The following is a 10,082-nucleotide window of genomic DNA, read 5'->3' as shown; positions in this document are numbered from 1 at the left end:
TTTGTGTACCAAAATACATGTACACAGGTAAGTCTTTTTCCCCTGAATCTGATATTGTTCTCAAACAGCTTTACGTTGTGTTAAATCTGCAAGGTTTTCTCACCTCTTGAGGTAGTGAGCCGTTTTTCCCCCAATCTCTCCCTTTTCCCTTGGCATTTTATTTATTGAATTCCTTTCATATCCATCACCTCCTTTCCTCTCTCTTCTGACATCAGCTTCTCTCTCTCTAACAAGGTAGGGACAGAGACAGAGCACAGCAGATTTCCACAATTGCATTCGGGGAAGAAAAAGAACCATGTCACTTTCTATGTATTTGTCAGCTTCATTTGCTCCCACTGCCTATCCAGCTTGTGAGATTTAATTAGTCAGTTCTATAGGATCTAACTAAGTTCATATGGCATGAATCTACAGTATCTCCCTTCCCTCTGGGATATTTCTACCCTGCTTTTTTTCCTTATCTTTCTTTCTTTCTTTCACTTCTGTTTTAATGGAGGAAGAGCCCAGAAGTGTCCCATATGGAGTTAAAAAAAGCCAAAATGGTGGCAACAATCATGTAATCAAACCCCCAATCATTTTTATGTGCGTTAAGAAAGTCAAGATGGCAGCCACAGCTATGCAACTGAAGCCCCGCCCATTTTATGTGCATTGATTGCTTGGCTGTAGCTGTCATCTTGACATTTTTGACCCCTCTACCACTGCCAACATCCTGAAAGTGCTCAAAATGGGATCCAGAAGAAAACAAGAAAAATCAGCCTAGAGAGAATACAGCAGAGTCCTGAAGTGAGATCCGTGTATTCCTGCCACAATGTCCAGACTGGCAGATATTTAACACTGACCAGTGATGTGCTAAATGGGAAAAATCCAGTCACCTTCAGCAAGGATTCTGAAGAAACAGGATATGGATTAGCATTGGGGACAGCAAATGTTATATTTCATTATGCACTCTTCTAGGAGACCCCACTCAAGGAGATGTAGACAGCACTGTTTGCTTATGGAAGTTGGTGAACTAATTTCCCATCTTTAAATGTGCAGTATACTACAGGTATTCCTCCATTTATGACTGAAATTATGTTTGTAAGTTGTGGCAATTGTTAAGTGGGTCAGCATGTGACTATGCTCAATTGTTGCAGTTGCTTTTTTGTTGCAGTTGTTTAGCGTATCTGTTGTTCAACATAGGACATTGTTTGCTGGAAACCGAAAGTAAATGATAACTTCTGGCAAAATATCATAAATTGAAGTCACGTGACTATGGGAGACTACAAACCGACATAAATGCAGGCCGGTTACCAAGAGCCCAAAATGCAATCACATAATCATGGGAAGGGGACCTGGCCATTGAAACCACAAATTCAGATTGTAAGTCCCTTTTCTGGGTCCATCTTAAGTTCAAACAGTCACTGAACAATTGGCCGAAAGTCAAAAAGTACTTGTAGTACCACATTGTATGCTGTGGTTGTCATATATTTCTTTCTCTAATATAGGTAGTCCTCGACTTATGATCACAAACACTACAGCTGTTAAGTAACATGGTTATTAAGTGAATCTGGTTTCCCCATTGACTTTGCTTGTCAGAAGGTCGCAAAAGATGATCACATCACCCCAGGACACTGCAACCGTCATAAATATAAGTCAGTTGCCAAGCATCCGAATGTAAATCACATGACCATGTGGATGTTGCGACAGTCATAAGTGTGAAAAGTGGTCTTAAATCACTTTTTGGAGTGCTGTTGTAACTCTGAATGGTCACTCAGTGAATTGTTGTTAAGTCGAGGACTACCTGTACTAATCTCTTTGTCAGTACAGGGTTCAGAGCTAATATTGTCTGGAAACCCCTTCAAAAATAGGAAGGGACCATAGTCTTATTAAACTCTTTAATTAAAACAATATTCTAAACCTCCCCTATTATTAAGTTTTAAAGCCAATCATTTTTAAACATTTTAACATTTTAATCTCTTATCAACTCTTAAATCATTACAATACTACCATCTCATGAAGAGAGAGACACCTGGGTCCAAGTTACTTTCCAAAAAGATTTTTTTTTATGTTTTGTGTGTTGTGTGTATATGTCTTTTTGGGGGGAGAATTAGTTAAAAATTGTAGAAATATAGATTGAGAATAATGGTAACTAAGTCAGAAAGAAACAGATGAAATAATAATAATGATATTGAATAAGAGTAAAGAGAAGTAAAGAGAAATTGAATAAGAGGTTTTGGTATGTTGTATGGAAATGGTTTAAAACAGAATTATAATTTATCTGACTTGTTAAATTGACAATGAAAAAAGGTTTAAACATGTAATGAATAATGACAATTTGTGTGTTTTAAAAATTAATAAAACTTGTTTAAAAAAAAAAAAAAAAAATAGGAAGGGACATACTTTGTCCATTTTTCCCCTTTTTCTGTAGCAGGTTCTGGCTTATGTACTAAGAATGAATAGCCGATATGCAGATAAGCCTCTAAGTCAGGTAAGAGAATAAAAATATCCTGAAATGCTGGGCTGTTAAAAGTCTCGGTGAAGCACTGAATTGACCTGGGATTCCTCTCGGGTCAGATAAGGAAGTAACATTCCATTCTTCGGTTCCCTTACAATAAAGAGACGTCGGGAAGCAACCGAGGATTCCCGAAAGCAATTCCCCCCACCCTTCCCTTTTCCCTTACCCAAGCCCCCCATTCCCCTCCCGCGTCTCCCGCGGTGCGTTATTGTTGCACAAAGTGTTTCCAATTACCGTGGCCCTCCTGGTATCTGGATCCATCCATCGAGTCGCGGGGCCTTCTCCTCACTCCCTCCCCGCCTCCCGCGTCCCCTCCCTTTTCTCCGTCCGGTGCTGTCTGCCAGACATATGGGATCAATCAGAGCTTAAGCCTCGGTGCCGATGTGTTTTGCGTTGGGAATGTTGACAGCCTGGCAGACACCGGCGGGGCTCTGGTGACAAGGAATCTCAGGCAGCCACAACTTCGGCAGAGCGAGGAAGAGGACGGGGGAGAAGCGGAGGGAAGGGAGGACAGAGACACTCGTATTTCCCTTTTGGCCTTTCCAGCGCTGCGGGGAAGGGCTTGCGAGGGGGCGGCGGCGAAAGGAGAGTAATATTTTTTTTTTTTGGAGCAGGGAAGCGCCAAACCGAGCCAGAGGCGCGCAGCCTTCGCCACGTGCGCGCCGCGGTGAAGCGAGTGGGAGACTTAAGCCCAGCCGTCGGGGAGAAAAGAAAAAAAAAAAAAGGCCGGGCCCGGCGTGAGAGGAGAAGGGAGCAAACTCGGGAAAAAAAGGACTTAAACCGTAGACGGGCGGACGAGCCCGGAGGGATGTGGCTCGCGGGGCTATGCTTGTGGGTCGGCGGGGCGCTAGCATGGGCGCCCGCGCAGCCCCGCAGCCTGTATCGCCCCTTCAACTTGAGTTCTCTAGCGGCGCTCTCGGCTCCGTTGAAACCGGCCGCCCCCGGGACGTTGTTGCCGGAGTCGCCCGCGGCGGGAGCGACGGGCAACAAAGTGGAGAAACTCGGGCGGGCTTTCAAGCGGCAGGTGAGGCAGCTGCGGGAGAAGAGCGACCGCTTGGAGCTGGTTTTCCTGGTGGACGAGTCGTCGAGCGTGGGCCAGGCTAACTTTCTCAGCGAGCTGCGCTTCGTCAAAAAGCTGCTCTCCGACTTCCCGGTCGTGCCCACGGCCACGCGGGTGGCCATCGTGACCTTCTCCTCCAAGAACAACGTGGTGCCACGCGTGGACTACATCTCGCCGCCCGCTCGGGCGCAGCAGCGGCAGCACAAGTGCGCCCTACTCAGCCGCGAAATCCCGGCCATCGGCTACCGAGGGGGCGGCACCTACACCAAGGGGGCTTTCCAGCAAGCCGCGGTAAGTTGGCTGGGGTTAAATCTGGAATTAATTTACCAACTCCGGATAAAAACTCGCATTTATTCAGGCGTGTATTAGAGACCTGTTCTGGTGCTGGACTAGAACCCACAGAGACTTGGGTTCCAATCACTGCCAAGTTGTGATTACAGGTAATCCTCTACTTAGGACCACAATTGAGCCCATGTGAGACAATTGTCAAGCGAATTTTGCCTCATTTGATGGCCTTTCTTGCCACAGTTGTGAAGTGAATCACTGCGGTTGTTAAGCTAGTAGACTTTGCTTGTCAGAAAGTCGCAAAAGGGGATCGCATGACCCTGGGGACACCACAAACCTTACAAGTATGAACTAGTTGCCACACCCAAATTTTGATCATATGACCATGGGGATGCTGCAATGGTCATAAGTGTGAAAAAGTGTGAAAAACGGTCGCAAGTCACTTTTTTCAGTGATGGTTGTAACTTTGAATGGTCACTAAATGAACTGTTGTAAGTTGAGGACTATCTGTACTCCTTTTGTGGCCTTGGTCGAGTCAGCTTGACATAATAACTAAAGCAATAAAGCCATGTTCTCTTAAAACTACAGATTGACAGTTTCCATGTGACTGTCTGATTCTTGCTAATTAAATAGTTTGAAAGAATGGCTGTGGGCTTTCCTAACAAGGCTGCCACTTTTGAATGCTTTTTGCTCAAAAAGCTGTGCAGGGCTACACCAAGCATGAATTTTCTATAGCAGCTTTCTCCATGCTTGATAGACCCATTAAATTTCCATACAGCATGATCAATACTTGGAAATTCTGACTATTCTTGATCTAAAGGGTACCAGCTCGGAGAAAATGGTCATTCTAGGATACCTTATTTGGAAAATTGGGTCAGAAAAGTCTATCTTTAGAGACATTTGTGAGATGGATAAAGATGGCCAAGTGATCCCCAGGTGGCTTCCTGACAGCAGCACCATTAAGGGATTGAATGGGTCATCCCAGATAACAATATAAAACTTGTATACATTTTTACATTTGTAGGAACGTAGTGTTTTTCCAGGAGAACTTGAGTAGAACAAGCTGTGACATTGGCAGTTCATGGTTTCTTTCCTTTCTTTTTAATTTAAAAAAAAATGGTGGGTTGGGTGGTGATTTTTAATGATGTCATACAGAATTCCTGTCATACAAGAAAAGAGACAATACAATAAATACTCGAGAGATGAGTGGAGAATCTTCCCTAATCAGAATCTCCTATATGCTATTAAGTATGGAAGCAAAAAAAAAAACAAATACAGTGACAGCTTAGAAACTAATAAGTGTATTATCAAATAAGTTGTCACGAATGGCTATTTCATCACAGATGCTCTGCTGAAAAAACATATAATAGAGGCATCCATATTTTTCTTCTAATTGAGTATTAATAATGCTTGAGGGGCAGGTCAGTTTTTATTACCAAAACCTGGTAAGGAAAAACACCTCTTTTTCCCAACACTCACAGAAAAAGCCCTAATCAGGCTTCTTACATATGTTTTTAGTCCCAGAGAATTATCCTGGAAGTTCTGATCTCAGATATCCCACAAAATATAAAAATTGACCCTTATTTCACATATTCAGAGCCAAACCACATAGCTACATTTATTTTCTCCACAACATAATGTAACAGGATGTCTGCCCCATTCCATCACAGCTGTTCTTCACAGAGAAATGTTTTCCCCAAATGTTTCTTCCATCAAGTTTCAAACCAATATGAGTGAAATACATATGGATATAGAAGGGATACTGGAGGGTATAAAGTGGTTAAAAAGACTTTAAAAGGGAAAAAAAAAGTTGTCGAGAGGTTTTGAGTATCTCCTCCTTCACTGCCAAGTGCTGAACTGCTTTGTACATGGTCAATGCATTCTGAAGTGCTTTGCATACAGTATTGTCTTTGGCAGGATAAACCATATATTGTCCTACAAATATTTAGCTTCCATCAGCTTAGCTAGCATAATCAGTTGTGAGAAATTATGGGAATTCAGCAACTTTAGGACTATAGCTTGTCCAAATATAGATGCTGGTTGACTATTCTTATTTAAACGGCAGTGTGTGTGCATTGACCTCATACACCAGGCATAAAAAATAAAGAAATTAAAAACCAACAGGAATCTGTAAATTAAGGTCTGAAATTCAGTGTTTGAACTGGACTCAGAGTCAGATAATGGATACAGGTAGTCCTTGATCCTGAAGGGGAAATTGATTATGGAAAGAAGATAATAGAGAACTAGTTCTAAAATTTTGTATTTAGATTAGGGAAAGTTAACATCTTTAAGCTTTAGTCATACTTCATGGGAGGATGCCATCTATGCAGGATAGAAAATAAATGAAGGCTTTTTCAGAAATCAATTCTGCCCATGCAGTTTGAATTTCCTCAACAAATGAAATTTTGTAGCTTGTATAACAACAAGTTAAAAGAAATGTGTAGACCTGGAAAATATGATAATAGATATTGTTTTCTTAATGGTGTTATTTATTGATTGACTTGTTTTAGGCAAGTGTGCTTCTTGCTTTCTCTTGGCAGAGAGAATAGCAGAACAAAACCAAACATTACAGTAGTATTATTTTCAAACTAACTTTTGACTCAGTTTTATGAAGAGATGAAGAAGCCAAGGATCCCAATTCAAAAGTAACTTTATTATCCTTGTTTATCATAACATACTGATGTGCTCAGTTTGTACAGGGAGGTGTAACATTAATAGCATATTGCAATAATTAAGATAATACAGCTGTTTTGCAAAGTTTGCTATGTTTACTGACCAAATAATATTATTATACTAAAATTCCTGAGGAAATGGAGGAACTTACACTTTAATAACCATATTTTTGGCTTCCTATGAAAAATTGCACCATTGTCTTCTATCTTTCAAGCCCAAGCTACATTTATCTTTTTGATGAGAAAGATTTCACTGTTTTTCTAGCCAAATAAGTCTGATTATTTTTTGCAGGCCAGATTACAGCTTCAGTCTTGTACAAATTCCTGAGAAAAATGCACTTGCTTTTTATAGTGACTCTTTAAAGCCAAAGCTCCTTTAATGAGTTGACTCATGTAAAGCAGCTGCTTTTTCCTCAGTTACTCAGGTTATAAAGAAACATCTCTTCCAAAGAATGTTCAAAGCATGCACAGCTCTAGAAGCCATGTAAGTATTATAAATACTTTAGTAGAAAAGGAAGAAGTTCACATAGCAGTGTTCTTTTAGTTAAAATTTACACACAAGATGAAAGAAAGGATAACGTTATTTGGATATGTGAATGACCTCAGTAAAAATTAGTTAGGAAACACAAAGGGGCTAAAATAATTGATTACTAATTAAATATATACATTTGCTGCAGAATTGTGAAATATATCACTATGATCAGTTACCCACCCTTGCTCTAAATACAGCTTTAATTTGTAGATTGGTTGTTGCTTTTAAGAAATTTGTCTTTAGAGGTCAAGGAGAGCCCCTGAGTTGGTTTAGCACTTCCTTTCTGGAAAGTATAAATTACATTCTACAATAAAAGAAACAAAGGCTTTGGTTTTATTATTGCTTAGTGGTCCAGCTAAAGACAACTGCAATTAGTTATCTTTTTAAGTGGCATTAGAAAGAAAAATACTTCAGTTTTTCCACTTTGGGTTAAGAGAAATATTTACTGAAAAAACAGACTTTGCCCTGACAGGTTAAACAATTACATGATGATAGAGGAACTTAATTGCACAGTTAATTAATTGTAAAAGAGATGACTGTCTAGGAAAAATGTTGAAGGAAAATTTAAACATTGCCTTAGCAGTTTAAGTACCTTATTCATCAGAAAAAAATAGAACTGTAAATGTAAGATGGTCCTACCAAAAAGGAAAATCAGATAAAGAAAAAAGTACAAATGTACATATATATTTTTGCAGTGACCAGATTCCCTAACTTATCACTATAAATGGCCAACTCCAGTTAAAACCCTTACTGAAGCTCCTTCCACCTCACTGTTTATGGGATACCTGTAAACATGCTTGTCTATAAATATTGTATATACGCTCGGCAGACAAAAATTTTATTGGCTTGCTGAGAGCTGTAGTCAACAAGATTGTTCAACAGACAAGATGCTGATCAATAACCATAATAACAATACTAATATTCATATCTTTTCTCCCCTTTGCAATTCTCTTTAAAACCCCAGATCCTTCTATAGGACTGAAAGCCTTGGGCCAAAGTGGATATAGTGCATGAGCAAAAATTCATAGGAATTATTAAGTTACTTAATTGTTTGATAGATTACAGTTTCTTGTTTTTAGTTAGATCAAGTTGAATTTAATAAAATGTATATTTAACCAATATCCAAAACTTATTTGCCTAACCTAAAATTTAAATCAAATGAAAAATGAAGTAATATGTATTGCTGAATGATTTCTACAGAAAAAAATGTGTTTGTTCTAAAGAAATAGCAGTAGGAGAGAAAAAAATCTGAGGTGACAGAAAGGTTTGAATATAGAAATCATTTGGAAAAGAAACGAAGAAAAGTGTATTTGGTCATTTATTTATTTTACGTTATTATTCAAATTGATATAGCTGCCCATCTCACAAAACAAATGAACTGTACAGGTAGTCCTCTCTTAATGACCATTTAGAAATGGAATCAGCAACTCCATTGCTAAGCGAAGCAGTTGTTAAATGAAATATCACGTGACTGCTGCACTTAAATGATTGTAATTTGGCTGGTCCCTGTTGCTGACATTGTGAGTCCTATATGACTGTTAAGCAAGGGCCTACCCTAATTCAAACCAGTCCCTCCCAGTCCCAAGGCAAGAGCTTCCAGTTCTCTCCACCTGCCTGTCTTCCCCCATATCACTGCCCTTTTGGTTACCAGCCACCCCCATAGGTTCAAAAATACATTCTCTGTCACAAGAGCCTTCCAGGAAAAACAGTGGTAGTGATGAAATTAATTATGTTAGTAAAGAAAATAGGATATTTTTCTTTAGAAATAATTTTTAAAAGCTTATATAACTTGAAATATGCATAACTTGGTCTTTAAAGGTTAAATCAAACGAATATATTTAGCTTAAATGGGTAATCACCAGAACTATACATGTAGTGGGAAACTGGAAAAAAAACATTCCAGACAAAGGCAGCGTCAAACAATTCCTGCATTGTTGCCTTGTTGTGGTGTCAGAAAAGGGAAAGGAGTAAACCACAACCAATGGTGAGGAAAAAAGCTTTCACTAATATACAAAAGGCATCATTCCATTCTGTATTTTCCTCTGTCTCACACAGAAGTGTTGATAGAATAGAATAACAGAGTTGGAAGGGTCCTTGGAGGTCTTCTAGTCCAACCCCCTGCTTAGGTAGGAACCCTTACACCACATCATCTTACAGTAGTCCTTCAAAAAACTATATTGTGTAAGAAAAGAGAGTGAATGTTGGTAGAAGATAAGCAGATCACCAACTTGATAGTTCTGCTTGATTTTTTTCCCTCCCCCCCACTTTTATTTTTTCTCTCTTCCTAGCAAATATTGGTTCACTCCCGCGTAAATGCAACCAAAGTAATATTTTTGATTACGGATGGATATTCCAATGGAGGGGATCCTCGTCCCATTGCAGCATCCTTGCGTGAGTTTGGAGTAGAAATCTTCACATTTGGGATATGGCAAGGCAATATCAGAGAGCTGAATGACATGGCTTCTCACCCAAAGGAGGAACACTGCTACTTGCTCCACAGTTTTGCAGAGTTTGAAGCTTTAGCGCGCAGAGCTCTCCATGAAGGTATTGGATCTAGATCTGGCTTTGATTACCTGTGTGTTTTCAAGCTCAGGGATAGTATATGATCCAAATTTGAAATATGGCCGTAACTCCAGTACAGGTAGTCCTCGACTTACGATCACAATTGATCCTGACATTTCTGTTGTTCAGCGAGACAGTTGTTCAGTGAGTTTTTTTATAACCTTTCTTGAAACCCCATTTTACAACCTTTCTTGCCACAGCTGTTAAGCAAATCACTGCAGTTCTTAGGTTAGTAACACAGTTGGTAAGTGAATCTGGCTTTCCCATTGAGCTTTGCTTGTCAAAGGTCACAAAAAGGGATCCTTTTGACTCTGAAACACTGCAGCAGTCATAAATACGAGCCAGTTGCCAAGTGTTCAAATTTTGATCATGTGGCCATGGGAATACTGCAGTGTTGCAAGTATGAAAAATGGTCATAAGTCAGTTTTTTCAGTGCCATTGTTACTTTGAATGAACTTTTACAAGTCGAGGATTACTTGT

The 10,082-nt window shown here is 39.7% G+C and overlaps 1 protein-coding gene across 1 annotated transcript in view; it reads left to right on the top strand.

Moving 5' to 3' along the window:
• Positions 1 to 3,080: 3,080 nt before the first annotated feature.
• Positions 3,081 to 10,082, top strand: part of SVEP1 (sushi, von Willebrand factor type A, EGF and pentraxin domain containing 1) — a 134,535-nt gene continuing 127,533 nt past the window's right edge. Inside the window, exons 1-2 of the mRNA XM_087957594.1 lie at positions 3,081 to 3,842; positions 9,329 to 9,584. Of these exons, the coding sequence (XP_087813720.1) occupies positions 3,300 to 3,842; positions 9,329 to 9,584 (799 nt within the window). The 5' untranslated portion in view covers positions 3,081 to 3,299. The remainder of the gene's footprint in view (positions 3,843 to 9,328; positions 9,585 to 10,082) is intronic.

This window comes from Notechis scutatus, chromosome 2 (genome assembly GCF_049901735.1).
Source record: "Notechis scutatus isolate UNSWTSFEM ecotype Mainland chromosome 2, rNotScu1.2, whole genome shotgun sequence".
In the NCBI taxonomy this organism is placed as follows: Eukaryota; Metazoa; Chordata; class Lepidosauria; order Squamata; family Elapidae; genus Notechis; species Notechis scutatus.
This window is presented reverse-complemented; position numbering and strand designations above follow the sequence as displayed.